This window comes from Moschus berezovskii, chromosome 17 (genome assembly GCF_049115385.1).
Source record: "Moschus berezovskii isolate FMDL1 chromosome 17, NW_MosBer_1.0, whole genome shotgun sequence".
In the NCBI taxonomy this organism is placed as follows: domain Eukaryota; kingdom Metazoa; phylum Chordata; class Mammalia; order Artiodactyla; family Moschidae; genus Moschus; species Moschus berezovskii.
Window position 1 is genome coordinate 10248855 of NC_142476.1, and position 19882 is coordinate 10268736.

Sequence of the window (19882 nt, forward strand, 5' to 3'; positions counted from 1 at the left end):
CATAATTAATATGACTTTATAAAAATCCAAAGAGTTGATATGTGCTGTGAGATTATAAACTCAGTGAGTTTTACACATCCACAAATGCCAGAGAAGACTTCAAGGGGAAAAATAAAAGATTAAGAACATATTAAATTCATACTGGAAAAAGGTACAGGAACATTCTATATCTCTTTTTTGAAATATCGTTCCGTGTTGTTTCATGTGTTTAATTTTTAGGTGAAAATCTGCCCTCTATTAACTTCTTGATGGTAACAGCCGTTGAGACTCTATTCCTATATTGTTCACAAGGCATAGTATGGATCTTGCATTGCATTTGGTCCTCTATAATAGTATTTGTTTCAACAAGTTAATAAGACTTTGCCAGAAATATTTAAATAGCTTACAAATTCTGTGAAGGCAGTTGTAGTTCACTTGATTTTCTCATGTTCCTCTTTCAACCAAGATGGCTTTTCTACATGAAGCAACATGTACCTGAAGCTCTCAGTATTATTCACAATAAAGAAAGTAGTGAATAATGCTGCATGTCTCTGCATTATTGTTTATGAAATGAGAATTATCAAATACTTAACTAAGTAGGAGTCAGGATTTGGTAAGGTCTAAGTTAGAGGTCAAAATTTTGTTGTTTAGTTGCTCAGTTGTGTCCAGCTCTTTGCAACCCCATGGACTGTAGCTCGCCAAGCTCCTCAGGCCATGGGATTCTCCAAGCAAGAATACTGGATTGGGATGCCATTTCTTTCTCCAGAGGATCTTCTGACCCAGGGATCAAATCTACAACTCCTTTATTGGCTGGTGGGTTCTTTACCACTGAACCATCAGGAAAGCCCAATAATCAAATTAGTCTGTATGAAAATTCAAAGTCTGTCAAATTTTAATTTGGAGTATTTCCACACAGTATAGCTTATGAGATGTATTTTAAATATAAATATTGGGGAAAAAAACAAAAAACGTACTTTCATTTTAGGCATACATTGCTTAATAGTAATAACATAATTGTGATAAAGTGCAAAATTAATCTTATTAAGTTTTTCAGTCATAAGCTGATGCTTCTATTTTTGCCTATACTGATGTTTATAAATCACAATAAAATAGAAATGTTTTAAAAGTCTCAGTAGATGTATCAAGCATCAGATAATAGTTGAATCTGTAGGTAATAATAAACCAACAACTTGGAATACATTGCAGAACATTTTTAACTGGAAATACAAAACAGAAGCTAAGAGATACGATGCTCCAAGAAGTTTGAAAAGGAAAAAATCAAGAGAAAAGGAGAAAAGCAATATTAAAGGACATGATGTCAGAAAAACTGCCTCAATTTTACGGAAGTGGTGAGGTAACAACGGGATGTGTGTGTGTGCGCTAAGTCGCTTCAGTTGTGTCCGACTCTTTGCAACCCTATGGACTGTAGCCTGCCAGGCTTCTCTGTCCATGGGGTTCTTCAGGCAAGAATGCTGGGGTGGGCTGCCATTTCCTACTGCAGGGGATCTTCCCAACCCAGGGATCTAACTTGCATCTCCTGTGGCTCCTGACTTGCAGGCAGATTCTTCACTGCTGAACTACTGGGGAAGCCTCAGCAATAGGATATCAGCATCTAAACCTGAACTGCAGTCCCTCCTGAGTCACCAATAGAAAGTTGTAGTGTTCTCTGTCTCTTAGTTGCGTGTTAGCTATAAACATTGGATTTTTTTTATCTCCTACTTAATCATTAAGAAATTTTTATTTTAAATTGAAGTATACCAGGTGGCACTAGTGGTAAAGAACACCCGTGCCAATGCAGGAGTTGCAAGAAACACAGGTTCGATCTCTAGTTTGGGAAGATCCCCTGCAGTAGGAAATGGTAACCACTCCATTATTCTTGCCTGAAAATTCCATGGGCTGAGGAGTCTGGCGGGCTACATACAGTCCACGAAGTGGCAGAAAGTCAGACATGACTGAATGACAGCACACACACACACACGCACACGCACGCACACACACACACACATGATGTACAATGCTTCAGGTATACAGAAAAATAATTCATATATATATACATTTCTTCAGATTCTTTTCCATTATGCGTGCATGCTAAGTCACTTGAGCTGTTTCCCACTCTCTTCAACCTCATGGACTGCAGCCCACCAGACTCCCCAGTCCATGGAATTCTCCAGGCAAGAACACTGGGGTGGGTTACCATTTCATTCTCCATCTCCAACTATAGGTTATTACAAGGTATTGAATATAGTTCCCATTCTATACAATGGGTGCTTGTTGTTTATTTTATATAACAGTCTGCGTTTGTTAATTTCAAATGTATCCCTCCCCTGACCTTGATCTGAGGTTTTTTGTTTTGTTTTTGTGATTTGAAGATGTAAGAAATTCAGAACAAAAGAAAGCAGGGCTCCTTACAGAAATTGCTCACTGTAGGGACCATGGCAAATATTTAATACTAGATGAGCTTGGGGCAATCAGTAGTGTCGCAAAGTATTACACCTGCTTAAAAGGAGGAGGAGGGGCATGAAAAGGAAACCAACCTGAAAAAGTTTCTAATGAGCAAAGCTAGAAGAATGTGAGCAAAAAAACCTAGTACAAAATTATTTGCTTATAAACCAAAGCAGAAAAATAAATAAATAGCTGGTAGGGAGGATTTAGACCTCTTTAATCTTTGTTGCCTGGAAAAGTGATGTTCCCTGGTGGCTCAGTTGGTAAAGAATCTGACTGCTATGCAGGAGACCTGGGTTCAAGCCCTGGGTCAGGAAGATCCCCCTGGAGAAGGAATGGCAACCCACTCAAGTATTCTTGCCTGGAAAATTCCAGGGGCAGAGAAGACTGGTGGGCTACTGTTCATGAGGTCATAAAGACTCGGACACAGCTGAGGGACTAACACTTTCACTTTCTTTCAATATCTGTTGCCTGGAATATGTGATGTTACATGGCAATATCAACTTTGCAGATTAATTAAGTTTACAAAACTTAAAACAAGGAGATTATTCCCAGTTCTCCAGATGGGCCCAGTCTATTTAACTGAGCCTGTGACAGCAAAGAGACTTCTCTCCAGCTGGGTGCAGAGAGATGCAGTAGAAAAGAGGGAGGCAATAGAGACATTCAGATCACGAGAAGGCCGACCCATCACTGCTGGCTTAGTAAGGGACTATGAGTAAGAGAACGCTGGTGGTCTCTGGAAGCAGAGAATGATGCCTGGCTGACATCCAGCAAGTAAACTTCAGGCCTACAACCACAGGTAACTGAATCTCACCAAAAACCTAAGTGAACTTGGAAGGGACTCTAGAAAATAATTCAGTCCTTTATACACCTGTTTTCTATCTTGTGGGTTTCAGAGCAGAGGAACCAGATGAACTACACAATGCCCAGAGTATTGACACATGGAAACTATGAAATAATAAATGGACACTGTTGTAAGCTGCTGCTAAGTCACTTCAGTCGTGTCCGACTCTGTGTGACTCCATAGATGGAAGCCCACCAAGCTCCCCTGTCCCTGGGATTCTCCAGGCAAGAACACTGCTAAACTTGTGCAATATCTTTAAAGCATCAATAGAAAAGAAATACAAAAACCATTAATCCATCTGATTAAATAGAGATATAAAGGACAAATCTTTCTTGGAAAACAGTTTAAAATAACAAACGCAGAAGAAATGTAGGAACTAGAAAATCTTTGTAAGAATACCACAATAATTGTTGTAGCTGAGGCTAATGATGAATGACAAAATTTGTGAATAAATAAATAATGAGAAACAGTATAATAGCCTAAAAGTATCTCTTCCAATAAACATATTAATTTCTGTGGTGATTTTTAACACATCTACACATTAGTTAATTATTCTCTCACCAGGATGTAGAGCTTAATTCGCCTTCATTTTGAGTATGGATACATGAATATATTTCCATTTTTGTTCATTTAAAATAATATGTGATGCAATACAAGTAAATAAATAGAACAACAGTTCCATTGAGCCTGGACAGAGCATCACAAAAGGTCCTAGAAAACAGGAAAACATATATAAAACCCAACAGGATGCAATCTGTCATTTGGTAAAATTTGGGCCAGCAATTACTGCTAGAATTTAGAATAATTGAATCACTAACTCTTTCAAAAACATATCAAAGACATCTGAAATCACATAGATTTGTAGCAACTTTTGTGAGCAACTGAAAACTTACTGCACAGCTTGAATCATGCTAAATTAATATCAAAGAAAACCGTGTCATGATAAATTAACTTGAGATGGGCAACAAGTGAAATTGAGCATAAAGTTACGGTTAAGGTAAGGGTAGATGAAACATAAATGTATTGAAAGAACAAGTGTATATGGTAGATATTTGATTAAGAAACAACCATGCATGTGTGCAAGGCTGTTATAAATACAGAATAACTAATATCAAAGAACTATAAGCAACAGAATTGAAAATATTCAAATAAATGAATCAGAGGTTCAGCAGCCCATTTATTTTTCATGGCACTGTTAAATTTACCCCCCCATGAGAACTCAGTTTAGAACCTGCAGTGTGGTTATTCTCTCAAGTGATGTTTCAATAGACATTGAACACAGTAATGATAGGAAAAAAATAAACAGTATTGTTTGATGGAATGTAAACAAACATGTTAACTTCAACATCATAATTAAAGGATGGAAATTAAATAATGTGAAAATGTTAGTTTCAACCACTGAAATGGATTAATCATTATGTTAATGAGAAATTAAAGCTAAATAGTCATTTTAAGCCACCCTTCCATAAAATCTTACAAACCCACTAAGTATATTGTAAAATGCCTTACTTCACTTTTTGAAAAGACCCTCCCATTACAATATACACACGTTTTATTCTCAATTACAAAAACATTTGCCACCCAATGTAAACCATTTCGAAAATCAAGACTGAAACTAAACGTATTAGAAGCCATGAGAAAATTTAATATTATTTCATGACCTAGAGTTATATAGTAAGCTAATGTTTTGGACAAACAACTGGTCCTTACTATAACTATCATAACAAATGCTAAAGAATAGCAGCCTTCCAAAAAGGAAAAATACCAAAAAAAGACACATTCCACATGTTACACGGTATAGTACCTAAAAGAAATCAGTGAATCTAGGTCATAGGCCCAGCATTTTTCTTCCCCCCTTAAAAACAAAAAAGCTATTCCTAAGGGTCATACTGAGGACATAAAGGATTCACTCTCATTCCAAGAAAACAAAATACTTAAAATGATTGGTACCACTATGAAAAAATACCGTAAAGTAACAGCGACCTACATCTGCCTCTATCATCCTCCTTTCTGGTTTACAGAGATGTGAATTCTAACCTGTCCCTTTAAAAGGAAGCTGACAAAGCAAATCTTTTCAAAATTAATTACATGGGTTTATTTACACAGAGTTTTCCTATGATTTTACCTATCCAAATCAAAAAAATCAGAATCCCAAGTTTTCTATGAAGAATAGGAAAATGCATCATCATTAACAGTAAAACTCTACCAACTGAAGATTAGAAAGGAGTGGACTCCTAACGTCCTCAGCCTGGGATTCACACGATTATCTGTTACATTCAGTACTGCACACATTCTGACAAGTCTCTCATCTAAAATACGGTTATTATTAAAATACACCTTCCTAAAGTAAATGAGCTAAGTAAAAACAGGTATTACACTCACCATTATTCCTTTTTAACATATTTTAACGTTAAAAAAGTTTAAAAAATTCTAATGTCCACGAAAGAAAAACTATTTGCAAGAAACCCAGCACAATTTGCATGTAATATAGTTTCCCTAAAACATTGTTGTAAGCAGTTCAAATAAGGCTCACATAACCTAATCGAGAAAAATAACCAAGGGGGGAAAAAGATTCCTGGGGCATTCGCTTCCAAACCAGAAGCAAATATAAAATAATTTTTAAAATTTCACAAGAAGGTCCATTTCTTCCCTTTTAACTAATTGTTGTCTGCAAAAATTATTATGCCGTTTCCCCACTTCATGCTTTCTTAAACATCACGTCCATTCTAACTGAAACTCCTCATCCACTAACACCTAAAAACGATCAGAATTGTTAAGGCACAACTTACCAGAAAAATAGTTTTAATCGTGTTATAAAGCTCATAAAATATTACTAAACTATACCGCTGGCTATCAGAATCGTGACATTTTTAATGTTACAAGTTTTCATTTTACATTAAACTACACGTGATGACATAATTCCAAATTTTTTCATGGTTTAATCCATCAAGGGTAATTTTATAAAAGCTTTCCAAATCCAGAAATTGGTAAAATTCTTGGTTTAATTCTTCTTCAACTGCCATATCCTCACCCTACAATCAGAGTGAATGAGATGTGCAATGGCCATGCCGAGAATGTCAAACAGCTGAATTTTCTAAGTGCCCAACACTGGACACCAGTGTGATGTTTTTAGGTATTTAATCCTCTTATTAGTCACTGCGATTCATAATAATTTAAGCTTTACACAATATTCCACTTACATGTGCAGTAACAGAGCTCAGTTAGTATTTGTGGCAAGAATCTTTGTGACTGCACTGCTCAGCACTTCTACTTACATCAGCAGTGCTAAATGCCCAATGGTGAGAGGGGAGCCAATCAGATGGCGGATTAGATGTCAACTCAGAGGCAGCTGTCTGGAGACTATTACAGCCAGTTTACCTCCACAATTCAAATTCCAAACCTTGCAAAGGAGATCAAGTCAGTCTTTAGGCTCAGCCTCCGAGCGAGAAACAGCAAGAGTGCAGGACTCTTCTAATAACGCTGCAGGGCTTGAGGGGGGACAGGAAATTAAAAATCCAAATAAATCTGAGCCAAAAAGATCCATTTTCACTGGTCTGCTCCCTCCCTGGGTTCGCTGACTAAAAACGCACACCTAACCCGCGATCCAAATAAGGTCGGTTTAACCCGAACGTGTTTCTTTGAAGGCAGCCTATCCGTTGAAGGTGACTCCTTTCAAGCAGCCTGCAAGCCAAACAGTGCATTTCCCAGGCTTATTCCTGGGAATGAATCGATCTATTTGGGGGTCGTTTTCCTCCCCACCGTTGTAAAACGTGGGCACTCTTTTTGGCGACTAACCGCTCAAAACTCGAAGCCCGCCTCGAATATCGCCGAATGCCTGGGCACAACTACGAAACACACGCTCGGCTGCCACAAAGCTGACCTTTTTTTTTTTTCCCCCCTCCTGCCTTCACCTTGTGAGCTCTAAGGGGAAAACGCGGTGCGGCCTGAGGTAGCACAGAGTTCCTCATTCCTTCCTCAGGTGGAGCTCGTGGTGGGCGCTCCCCGAGACGCGGGGGGCAGTGATTCCTCCTCAGACCCCACCGGCCGGAGCGCCGATTTCTGTGGCAAAAATAAATAAATAAATACGATAAAGCTGCCCGAACGGCCCCCGGCGCCCACACGGCTTCCCGGCGGCGCGGCGCCCGGGGCGGGGTGTCGCGGCGGAGCCCGGCCCGGGCCTCGGCGAGGGACCCCGTTCCGCCCCCGGGGCCCCGGGACGCGCACTCCGACCCCGCGCGCCGCCGGGCCTCGCAGCGAGGCGGCCGCGAGGTAAAACGGCTTTGCGCGCCTCGTCCCCCACCACCGCCTCACACACACACACACACACACACCACCCCCGCAGCAGGGCCGGAGACGCAGGAGAAGTAACGCGGAAAGAGAAGCAACTACAGGGCTCGCGGCGAAAGCAGGCCTGGCGGCGCGGGGGTTACCTGGGATCTGCCCATGGTCGGGCCGGGGGTGCCGGGGCTCGTCGAGGGTGGCTTCTTTGTTGCGCGGCCGCCCAGGCCGGACTGGCAGCGGCGTACTGGGCGCTCACGTCCTTGCCCAAGCCCAGGCCCGCGGCCGCCCGCTGTCGCGGTCGCGCCTCCGGCTCCGCCCCCGCGCCTCCGGCTCCGCCCCCGCGCCTCCGGCTCCGCCCCCGCGCCTCCGGCTCCGCCCCCTCCTCCACCGCCTCAGCCGCCTCCCGCGCTGGGCCGGCTGTAGACCGGATGATGGTTGTACTGGCTGTTGGGGTACCCTTCGTGGGAGTTCTGCAGGGGGGTCTATGCTGTTGGGGGCTCCGGCGGCAGCTGAGGCGGAGTGCATCAGCCCCATCTCGGGGCTTTGTTGTCCGCCATGTTGATCAAAGCAAGGCCCAGCGCGGCCGCCGGGGCCGCCGCTAGCTGGGGCAGCGCTGCCATAGTATTTATTAAACTCCGAGACGGCCGCCGCCTCCGCCGCGCCCGTGCACGGCGACCGGCGGCGGCGGCGGCGGCGGCGGCTGCTGCTGCGCGCCCAGGGCGCCCAGGCCCGGCTGCTCGAACCGGCCGCCCGCCGGCTCCCCCATCTTGGGCGGCGCGTCGTCCTCGTCGCCCGGCTTGCTCAGCAGCGGCTGGCCCGGGGGCTCGGCCTGGCTGCCCGCGGCGGCACCGTCCTTGGCGCCTCTGTGTTGCGCTCCATGTCGGCACCGGGCTGAGGCGTGCCGCCGCCCGCGCCGCCGAGGCTGCTGTTGTTGGAAATGGGATGTTGGTGCTGCTGCTGCTGGAACTGGTTTAGCCTCTGCTGTAGTGCGTGGTGGTGGTGCTGCTGCTGGTGGGGCGCTGCGGCGGGGGCTTCGCCAACGGTTTTCAGTTTGTGGTTGGGGAGCAGCCCCGTCTCCATGGCCGAGCCCGGGCCCCACGAGGAGGAAGAGGAGGACGGCGCGGCGGCGCTTCCACCCTTCGCCCCGGAGCCGCCGCTCTTGGCGCTGTTAGTGCTGGCGGCGGCCGCCGCGCTCGCGTTATGGGCCATGTTCAGTTCGTGACGGGGGTGCAGGGGGTGGTGGTGCACATTATTCAGGCCGCTGCCGTCGCCGTCCCCCAGCCTGGGTCCCGGTGCCGCCGCGCCGCGCGCCCCCGCCTCCAGGTCCCGGGCCCCGGGCGCCGGCCGCGGCCAGGGGGGCGCCCGCCGCTCGCCGCTCGCCGCTGCTGCTGCTGCCCGCGCGGCCATGATCGCCGCGGCGTGGCGAGGCCGGGCGGGGGGCGCGGGGGGAGACAATAAAACCCACTTTTTAGTCCGCGGCCCCTCCTGTGCGCATCCACTCGCCACGACGCGAATCGAGCGAGCCCCCTCCCCACTCCCCTCCGTCCACGGGCCCCGCCGTAGCGGAACCGGGAGTCTACGCCTTACTGTCTGGGCCTGTTCCCGCTGTGTGATTTCAGGGTGAAAGTTTTTAGTGCAGGTTTAAATGAAACTTTTTCTCTTTTTCCTCTCTACCCTGGATATGGGTAAAAATACACGACTGACTTGAGCCGCTTGGGCCCAGCATGGCTCGAGAGGGAGCCGGGCGAGCCGGAGCAACTATTATCCACTTCTCTCTGATTGCTCCGGCGCACTCGCAAAACGTGGACTGAACTCAGCCCTGGGCCGCCGCGGCCCGCGGGGCCCTGGGCCGGCCCGTCCGCCTGGCGCGGGTGCAGCCTCGCGGGCACCAGCGGCCCCGGGCAGCAGAGCTCCGGTCCGGCCGCGCCGCTGGCGTTCGGAGCGCGGCGGGCGTGGGGCGACCGGAGGCTGCACTTTCCCCTCGTGCCTCCGTCGCCTTGCCAACCGGGCGTTCGCGTGTTTGTTTTCAGGTCTAAAAGGCACGATTCAAAGGTGGAAAACGAGTCTGACGAGCAGACAAAAGAGGGAGAAAAGGGCCGGGGAACAAAGTTGTCTGTCGGCCTCAAAGGTTACCAGGAGCCGACGGAGAAAAAAAATACTTGGGCAATCTGTGCAAAAGCACTGCCTCTCCCAAGAGTTATGTAATGTTTCAGCATGTTAGCCTCTCTCCCTTGATTTAGGGCCATCAGTGTGATTCCCACAACTTCTTCAAACTGCAAAATTAGGAAAGAGTTTTAACTGAAGGTTAGCCGCATTCCAGGAGCTCTGTGCCCTGTACACAGCAGGTATTCAATACATGCTTATTACTGACTGCACCTGCCCCAAAGAAATGCCAATATAACTTTTTTTAAGGCAGTGTGTGTGTGCCTGCATGCTTAGTCCCTCAGTTCTGTCAGAGACTCTGCGACCCCATGGACTATAGCCCACCAGGTTCCTCTCTCCATGGGATTCTCCAGGCAAGGACACTGGAGTAGGCAGCCATTCCCTTCGCCAAGGGTATTTCCCGACTCGGGGATCGAACTGGGGTCTTACTGCGTTGCAGGCGGATTCTTTACCATCTGACCCACCAGGGAAGCCCACGTAGGCTTTATTAATGAAAACACAAAAGTATTCCCAGAGGAGCATTTTTCTCACAATGCACTTGCCTGTCTTCTCTCTGAAGGGAAAGCCTTCAAATATGTAGAGTGGTGTGTTATGCTCCCAACAACTTGTACGTGGAAATTTAACTATCGGTGCCACAATAGCAAGAGCTAAGGTTTATCTCATGTCTTCATAAATCTGTATGACGCCTTTCATCCTATTTTAGAGGTTATGTGCATAGTTAACCCTCTTGATATGAGTTCATTTCTAAGTAATGTGAAATAAAACTAAAAGAAATACATGTTATATTTCATAAACATAAGATCAGTGATGATGTAAATCCATCAAATCTGAATCCTACAGCAAAAACGTTTCACACTTTTTCTTCAAATACTATCCACTGTTATCACTTTTTGATGTTTCAAATGTTTTTATTATTGTGATTCTGTCACCTAGTTACATCTTGAATATCTTCCAGAGCAGGACTTCTTAACCTAAACAATAGCTCAGTTGTACTAGTGTGGACTCAGTTTTCACAGAGAGAAAGCATCTGAAACCAGAGCTTTCAAGAAGTCCTGCTAGCTAAAAGGATATATATGATTTTGGTAAAATGTAGCTTTCTAAAATCATCTAATTCTTCAGCTTTCCGTAAAGGCTATTTTCGTTTATTTCAACTGCAGTGGTTATTTTTGTTTGCTTGACCAAGTGTAAAATGTTACTTGACTAAATAGAAAAGGATAGATGTGAAACACTGGTGACTGTTGGTGGAGGAGGGGAATCAGGTGCATACCCAAGAGTCATTATAGAATGGAGAAACAACAAATTGCAAATCTATGCAAACAACTGGAAAACAAGAGTTATATCATCACGTGTAAGTGAATAAGAGAAATGTAAGGTGAAGTGATGCCAGATCATTCATCAGTTTTTGCCAAGCGAATATTACATCTTTGTTAGTGTGCCTCTTTGACATTTTCTTCTGGATTTTCTCCCTTTGTATAGTCAAATACATACTAATTACATGATGATACCACATAAGTTGAATTTTTAAGTTTTCATATGCAAATACAAATATCAGTCTGTTTTGCATATGTGTTTATACATATATTCTAAACTCAAATTACATATTTATGGTTTTAGACATTTATAGTCCAACTATATGTACACATACAGTCATAAAAATACATTTTTTCAAACTGATAAAATATATCAACATCAGTTCTTACAAGTGCAGCCGTATTTTGTGGCTTATTTTCACAACTAATCCTAAAAAGGGAAAATGAGTCACCAAGTTCACCTCTGGCCCTTTTCTTAACACTTTTTTTCTATATAGAAAAATCATGAAACTTGGGGAAAAAAACTAGGTATATAGTTCGAAATCTCTTTTAATTCCTTTTGCTTCAGCAAGTCAACTAGAAGATTGGAACCAAGAGGCTATGAAATCGAGGCCCCCAGCACAATGAAGTCAGTCTGCTATAAAAGGCGACACATGCCAGCTTCTCCCCAATGGCAGATGCCACACCCTAAAGCAGATAGAAGGCACTGCAGTCTGTAAGAGAAGCACAACACAAAGCCGGCAGGACTTGGTTTTGTCTCTTAAACCACAGAGAATGCTAAAATACCTTTTCAAAAGCGTCTTGCTGAAGGTAGTAGTGGGCTCTCAAACACACCTTCTTGAGAAAACAAAAAAAAAGCCTCTTAACAGTTTGATTTAAAAATCCAGGACTTAATAAACAAAATCGTAGTTGTCAGGTCTGTTAGAAAGTCATGAAATAGGTTCACATTTCTCAAAAGCAAAGTCATGGGATAGTTTCACATTTCCCAAAAGCACGATTCGAGCCGCAGATTATAGTTTCTGTTGTGTCAGTTGCCCCGATTATCCTGTATGGAGATTCTACAGTAGTTTTCAAACGGAAAATAAAGTACTAGAAATGACCACATTCGTTTTTCCTAATGAACTCTTTATTTTTACACCTCTTGCCTAAATTTCAAACCACAATGACAACGGTAATAAGTTACTCTGGCCATGAAGGAGTCGAGGAGGTGAAGGCTCCAAAGCTGCAGAGTGGGCTTACCCTGCCTGCAGCCGACCTGCCACCCACCGAATGCCCCACACCCTCACGATTAGCCAGAGGATTACCCAGCACTTTGTTAAACATTACTTTTTGGTTACAAAAATGGGGTTGGGTTTGGTGGGTTTTCTTAACGTTGTGAAAAACTGATACTCCAATACGATTCCCTCTGAATAAGTTTGAGGGCACTGAATAAAAGGCTCTTCAAACCTGCCCACTTAGAGAGGACTGAGCCAGATGGTAGTTTAAGGATGCCACAGTTCTGTTCTCTCTGCCTGATCACAGCCCATCACACTGTTTGCTTTAAGATTAGTCCCCTTTACTGTTCTGGTTATTTATTAAATAACTGAAACTATCACGACTCACTACCCATCCTATTTCTCAGTGTTCTTTACATAATTTGGAACCAATTTAGACTAAAGCCCTGTCAAAAGTTTTACAAATGAGAACTATTAAAGAATAAGGCTTTGGATACTTGCTTTCGTTTTAGATTTAGGAGAAATGCTATGAATGGAGCTAATGGGATTTCCCTACTTATCTTGGTCAGGGACTTTAAAAAAAGCACTAAACAATTGTCCTTTTCACGTTTCAGATTTAGATGTTAGCTGTGAATGAGTAAATGCATGATACGGGATACAGCATTTGACTTGAAACAACTATGCAAATGTAATAGTGGCCCATAAGTTTAGGATGCAAAACAACTAGGATCTGAAAACAAAAATCTAGGCAAAAAATAATGTAAATAAATGTGGGACTCTTGACTAACAAGAGCACCACTATATTTATGAAGAATATTATAGTGGGGATAATAAACTGGATGGGGAGAGGGATAAACTACACATTTTTTTTTTCGTGCAGCAGAATGTTTGTGAGGCACTAAATGTCTACCTGGTGGGGTTTGGGGGGTAAGAATTAAATGAGAAACTATATGTAAAGCAGTTAACATATTGCCTGGAAGTAAACAGGTTAAGTGGGTCTGGAAGATCCCCTGGAGGAGGAAATGGCAACCCACTCCAGTATTCTGGCCTGGCAAACCCCATGGACAGAGGGGCCTGGAGGGCTACAGTCCATGGGGTCGCAAAGAGTCAGAGATGACTGAGTACACACACACAAAATAGGTCAGTAGGGTGTGTCTGTGCCTGTGTATTTTAATTTCTAAATAGGATGGGTGTCTGGCATGTGATTTCAGAAGAATCAGCTACACTCCACTCAACGCCAAACATTTCTCCTGTTCTTCGGCGTCTAAGTTGCTTCAGTTGTGTCCGAATTCTGGGACAAATTCTGTTTCCTGGAGAATCCTGTTACCCTCAGAAACAGCGTAACATATGACTGGGCGGAAAGCATATCTAAGTATTGAAGAAGTTTTGCTTTCCACCTGAAAAGCTCAGGCTTGCAGAGCCTCGAGCATTTCCTAAAGGCTGGAATCCCAGGATTTGTCAGGTCTGTGTTATGTTGACCCTTGGAAGGTCAAGGTGGGCACTGACGGGGAGAGGGGAGCGGGGGAGACAGCATGGGGGGGGCGTTTCCAGGCCGAAGATCAGTCCGTGATTCTGTGGCCACAGAGGAGCGTGGATGGTGTGGAACACCTTTGCTTTGGAGGCAATAATGAAGCACAGTGACCCAGCTCCACTCTACAAGAATGCTGGCATTAACGCCAGAGGGAAGGACGCAGGGAACCCCTGCCCTGTGGTCCAGGGTCACGTGGGTCTGGCTGCAGTGGAAGGATGGGTGAGGGCATGGTGTGGAGAACTTGCCTCCTCCTGGGTGGGTGCTGTGGAAAAGCAGACACAGGAAAAAAGAAACTGGAGGAGCACACAAGGGGGAAGGAAAAAGAGGGAGGGAGAAAAACCACAGACAGAGACTCAGGAGATGGCTAGACACACTGTTACTAGAAATCTCACTGGATCTGAAAAGATAGTGTTGCGAGTTGCAGTGTATCCTTGGATACATTTATCATTCACTGGGCTAGTTCAGTTCAGTTCAGTTCAGTCACTCAGTCGTGTCCGACTCTCCGCGACCCCATGAATCACAGCATGCCAGGCCTCCCTGTCCATCACCAACTCCCGGAGTTCACTCTAGCTCATGTCCACAGAGTCGGTGATGCCATCCAGCCATCTCATTCTCGGTCGTCCCCTTCTCCTCCCGCCCCCAACCTTTCCCAGCATCAGACTCTTTTCCAGTGAGTCAACTCGTCGCATGAGGTGGCCAAAGTATTGCAGTTTCAGCTTTAGCATCAGTCCTTCCAATGAACACCCAGGATCGATCTCCCTTAGAATGGACTGGTTGGATCTCCTTGAGGTACAAGGGACTCTCAGGAGTCTTCTCCAACACCACAGTTCAAAAGCATCGATTCTTCGGCGATCAGCTTTCTTCACAGTCCAACTCTCACATCCATACATGACCACGGGAAAAACCATTGCCTTGACTAGACGGACCTTTGTTGGCAAAGTAATATCTCTGCTTTTCAATATACTATCAAGGTTGGTCATAACTTTCCTTCCAAGAAGTAAGCGTCTTTTAATTTCATGGCTGCAATCAGCATCTCCAGTGATTTTGGAGCCCCAAAAAATAAAGTCTGACACTGTTTCCACTGTTTTTCCATCTATTTCCCATGAAGTGATGGGACCAGATGCCATGATCTTTGTTTTCTGAATGTTGAGCTTCAAGCCAACCTTTTCACTCTCCTCTTTCACTTTCATCAAGAGGCTTTTGAGCTCCTCTTCACTTTCTGCCATAAGGGTAGTTCATCTGCATATCTGAGACTATTGATATTTCTCCCAGCAATCTTGATTCCAGCTTGTGCTTCTTCCAGCCCAGCGTTCTTCATGATGTACTCTGCATATAAGTTAAATAAGCAAGGTGACAATATACAGCCTTGACGCACTCCTTTTCCTATTTGGAACCAGTCTGTTGTTCCATGTCCAGTTCTGACTGCTGCTTCCTGACCTGCATACAGGTTTCTCAAGAGGCAGGTCAGGTGGTCTGGTATTCCCATCTCTTTCAGAATGTTCCACAGTTTATTGTGATCCACACAGTCAAAGGCTTTGGCATAGTAACTGGGCTAGACCCTCTTACTAATGTGAGATAATGCATGGAAGTCATAAAAATTTTAGGTTCAAGGTTGTGCTTCAGAGTAACTTTTCATGCTGACCTTCCATGGATACATTCCCTTGGACAGTTGTCCACCGGCCTCTATTTTATTTCATAATCGCTTCTGGGGATTATGTAAGATTATTTCTAATCTTACCTGGCCACTGGGAAAGTTTCATCTCCAATTTCTAATTTCTTCCAGGAAAATCCACTTGCCTTTTCTTGGCTTTCCTTGGTTTCAATCTTCTGGAAATTGAAACCTGAAGCACAGTGCTCTGTGATTTTCATTCTACTCCTATTTTATGAAAGTTTGTTGTTGTTTAGTTGCTCAGTCATTTCTGACTCTTTTGCAACCCCATGTACTGTAGCCCGCCAGGCTCCTCTGTCCATGGCATTTCCCAGTCAAGAAGGCTGGAGTGGGTTGCCATTTCCGTCTGCAGGGCATCTTCCCCACCCAGCGATTGAACATGCATCTCCTGCATTGGCAGGCGGGTTCTTTACCACTGAGCCACCAGGGAAGTCCATTTTAAAAAGCTTATTAAAGTTGGGGGAGGTCTATTCAGATTGTCTAAGCTCTTCTAAGCGACAAGTAGGGATGAAATGACTGGAGGGCATGGATGGGATCAAAGTTTCAAGGGCATAAGACAGAGACTGGCAGAGACTCCAACTTCCTGATGTGAAAAGGAGACGAACTCGCCAGCTGGTGCCTGCTCTTTAAGTCTCTGAATTGTTTTTCTCCTGCTCTGACTTCCTGAGGCCACTCTAGCCCAAAGCCTCTGTGCTTTTTCTTCTCCCTTCACCAACTTTTCCTCTGAGCCACCAGCCCCCGACCCCGAGGATGTACCTGCTCCTTTTCTTTCAGGGCTGCTTCCCTGAGGCCAGCCAGCTCAGCCTGGTGACCCTGGGGACAGCCTTAGCCTGGCCGAGATGGCACCGTCTCTGCCCTGATACACGGCAGAGGAACCCTGGCTGGTTCCTCCTTCTGTGCACCTCACTCTGCTGCATGTCCAGCCACTTCCTCCAGGGTCTGGCTCACTGCTCACCTGCTCTGAGATGTCGTCCCTCGTGAATTACATTTTCGATTACTTGTCCCGCCAGACTCCTTCATACCTCCCTGCCTCTACATTTGCAGCTTTCTGTTTTCTGTCCCACTGTTTGGTCAAGAGCTTTGGTCTTTTGAAGTTCAGCTCAAAAGACTTCCCTTTGTGAAGTCTTCCTGATCACAATTCCTGCATACCTAGGGGGAGAGTCCCTTGGACAGCAAGGAGATCAAACCAGTGAATTCTAAAGGAAATCGACCCTGAATGTTCATCGGAAGGACTGATGCTGAAGGTGAAGCTCCAATACTTTGGCCACCTGATGCGAACAGCCGACTCATTAGAAAAGACCTTGATGCTGGGGAAGACTGAGGGCAGGAGGAGAAGGGGGCGACAGAGGATGAGATGGTTGGATGGCATCACTGACTTGATGGACATGAGTTTGAGCAAGCTCTGGGAGATGGTGAAGGACAGGGAAGCCTGGCGTGCTGCAGTCCATGGGGTTGCAAAGAGTCAGACACGACTGAGTGATTGGACAACAGGGAACTAGATCCCACCCGCCACAACTAAGAGTTTGCATACTGCAACGGAAGGTCCCGAATAGCACGACTAAAAATCCCAGATGCTGCCCTGAAGGCTGAAGATCCCACATGCTGCAGCTAAGATGTGACACAGCCAGACAAATAAATACATATTTTTTAGGCTATGTGCCAACAGTCTCACGGATGCTTAAACTTAATGGTAACGACTAGTAAATACAAGGACTGAGGAGTAGAAATGGGAGTGGGGAATATTTATCTATTTAGAAACAAAAAACAACTAATTTTTTTTTTATTGTAGGACGTAGAACCTTGCTTAGTGGACTCGGTTTCTTGTTCCATTTCTTGCATTTACTGGAAGAAATTTAAAAAACATTAAACATGTTCAGACTTGAACTTAGATTCATCTTCCTCATTTAGTCTGAACTGGTGACGTTTGTAACCAGTCGTGATGCATTTTAAAGTCAAATGTAAAATAATTTTAAAACTTTGTGTGATTCCTCTCCCTGATTCACACAGACAGTTGGGTAAAATAATTTCTGAACTATATGGCAATATCATACCCTAATCTAGTTTTCCTTAAACTTTCTTTTCAAAATTATAAAAAATTAATAATATTTTCAACTGATGTGTTTCACAGTCACTGTATAAAGTGTGAACAATAAAATAAAGTTTTAATAGAAAATCCAAGGCACCTGTAATCCCACTCAATGGAGACTATTTATTTAAATATGATGTAATGAAGTTGCTCAGTCATGTCCGACTCTTTGCGATCCCATGGACTGTAGCCTACCAGGCTCCTCTGTCCATGGAATTTTCCAGGCAAGAGTACTGAAGTGGGTTGCCATTTCCTTCTCCAGGGGCTCTTCCTGACCCAGGGGTCGAACCCAGGTCTCCCGCATTGCAGGCAGACACTTAACCATCTGAGCCACAAGGGAAGCCAAATATGATGTAAATTTGGGTGTAAATCAAGACTTTTTCTTTGTTACTGTTGGTTCAGCCACATGAGGGACAGATACAGACATACTCTTGTAATAAACACATAGATTTGTGGAGTAAAATATAATCAATAAAGGGCTTCCCTCGTGTCTCAGCAGTAAAGAATCTGCCTGCAATGCAGGAGACGTGGGTCTGTGGGTTTGATCCCGGGGTAGGGAAGATCCCCTGGAGAAGGAAATGGCAACCCACTCCAGTATTCTTGCCTGGAAAATCCCATGGACGGGGTCTCAAGAGTCAGACACGACTTGGTGACTAAAGCACCACCACCATAATCAATAAAATAAATTACTGATAATTGTGTTTCTAAAAGCAGATAATTGAGTTAGGAAGGAAGAGATGGAAATCCTCTGGTAGCTCGAGCTGTGAGGCTAGCCTGATAAACCCGGCAGCTAGAGAATGGGGTCGGGGTCATGCGTGCATGCTGACTCCCTCCAGTCGTGTCCGACTCTGTGTGACCCATGGACTATAGCCTGCCGGGCTCCTCTGTTCATGGAATTCTCCAGGCAAGAATACTGGAGTGGGTTTCCATGCCTTCCTCCATGTCCCGGATCTTCCCAACCCAGGGATCGAACATGCGTCTCTTATGTCTCCTACACTTACCACTAGCGCCACCTGGGAATCCCATAGAGAAATGTGGGTTGGAGTATAAACCTTACACAGAAACAAGAGACATGACATGACTTTGGGTCCACTAGGTGAATATCTGGAATTAAGAGGTTGAATTAAGAACAGGCTCTTGAAAACTTGCTTAGTCTAAAGCAAAAAAAAAAGTGAAAACTGAAAAAAACTGGGGTGAGTCCACATTTTCTGGGCTTTTTTAAGAAAAGAATTGCAAAGTATTAATAGAAAATTTGGTGCAAAAGTTTATATTACCTTAGAATGAAAATATAAATCACAAGAGATAAAAATTTAAACTGTAGCTAAATGCCACAAAACCTCACAATATCCAGGAATGTAATATAATCTTTAATTATTTTCATCATAATTTTATTTCCTTTATGGAAGTGAAAATTTGTTTCTGTTTCTTGGCTATATACGCTTTTATTGTTTAATTGCTCAGTTGTGTTCCACTCTTTGTGACCTTATGGACTGGAGACCCGCAGGTTCCTCGGAGGAGGAGCCGGGGCCGGAGGGCGGGGCCGGAGCCGGGGGGCGGGGCCGGAGCCGGAGGGAGGAGCCGGAGCCGGAGGCGGGGCAGGCGGCGGGCGGCCGCGGGCCTGGGCTTGGGCAAGGACATGGGCGCCCCCGTACGCCGCTGCCAGCCCGGCGTGGGCGGCCGCGCAACAAAGAAGCCACCCGGCGACAAGCCCCGGCATCCCCGGCCCGACCAGGGGCAGATCCCAGGTAAACCCCGCGCCGCCAGGCCTGCTTCCGCCGTGGCGGCCTCGTCTCGCGCCGCGAGCCCTGTAGTTGCTTCTCTTTCCGCGTTACTTCTCCTGCGTCTCCGGCCCTGCTGCGGGGGTGGTGGTGTGTGTGTGTGAGGCGGCGGTGGGGGACGAGGCGCGCAAAGCCGTTTTACCTCGCGGCCGCCTCGCTGCGAGGCCCGGCGGCGCGCGGGGTCGGAGTGCGCGGCCCGGGGCCCCGGGGGCGGAACGGGGTCCCTCGCCGAGGCCCGGGCCGGGCGCCGCCGCGACACCCCGCCCCGGGCGCCGCGCCGCCGGGAAGCCGTGTGGGCGCCGGGGGCCGTTCGGGCAGCTTTATCGTATTTATTTATTCATTTTTGCCACAGAAATCGGCGCTCCGGCCGGTGGGGTCTGAGGAGGAATCACTGCCCCCCGCTTTTCGGGGAGCGCCCACCACGAGCTCCACCTGAGGAAGGAATGAGGAACTCTGTGCTACCTCAGGCCGCACCGCGTTTTCCCCTTAGAGCTCACAAGGTGAAGGCAGGAGGGGAAAAAAAAAAGGTCAGCTTTGTGGCAGCCGAGCGTGTGTTTCGTAGTTGTGCCCAGGCATTCGGCGATA

At 45.7% G+C, this 19882-nt stretch overlaps 2 protein-coding genes across 18 annotated transcripts in view; one reads left to right on the top strand and one right to left on the bottom strand.

The window, feature by feature from the left end:
• Positions 1-7838, bottom strand: part of LOC129557826 (uncharacterized) — a 55332-nt gene extending 47494 nt beyond the window's left edge. For 4 of the 6 annotated variants that reach the window (XM_088844992.1, XM_088844987.1, XM_088844986.1 and 1 more), the window contains exons 1-2: positions 7696-7838; positions 7177-7324 (exon numbers count right to left, since the gene is read on the bottom strand). The gene's annotated coding sequence lies outside the window, so the exon portion shown is untranslated. The remainder of the gene's footprint in view (positions 1-7176; positions 7325-7695) is intronic. The other 2 variants (XM_055428465.2, XM_088844988.1) reach the window with 2 other exon arrangements.
• Positions 7839-18437: 10599 nt separating this feature from the next.
• Positions 18438-19882, top strand: part of LOC129557813 (uncharacterized) — a 135254-nt gene continuing 133809 nt past the window's right edge. For 3 of the 12 annotated variants that reach the window (XR_016039426.1, XR_016039427.1, XR_016039428.1), the window contains exons 1-2: positions 19075-19264; positions 19650-19797. Coding sequence is in view for 2 of the 12 variants with exons in the window: in XM_088844968.1 (XP_088701094.1) it covers positions 19005-19264; positions 19650-19824 (435 nt within the window). In the remaining 10 variants the exon portion in view is untranslated. Of the gene's footprint in view, positions 19265-19649; positions 19825-19882 lie in introns of all 12 variants that reach the window. The other 9 variants (XR_016039424.1, XR_016039421.1, XR_016039425.1 and 6 more) reach the window with 6 other exon arrangements.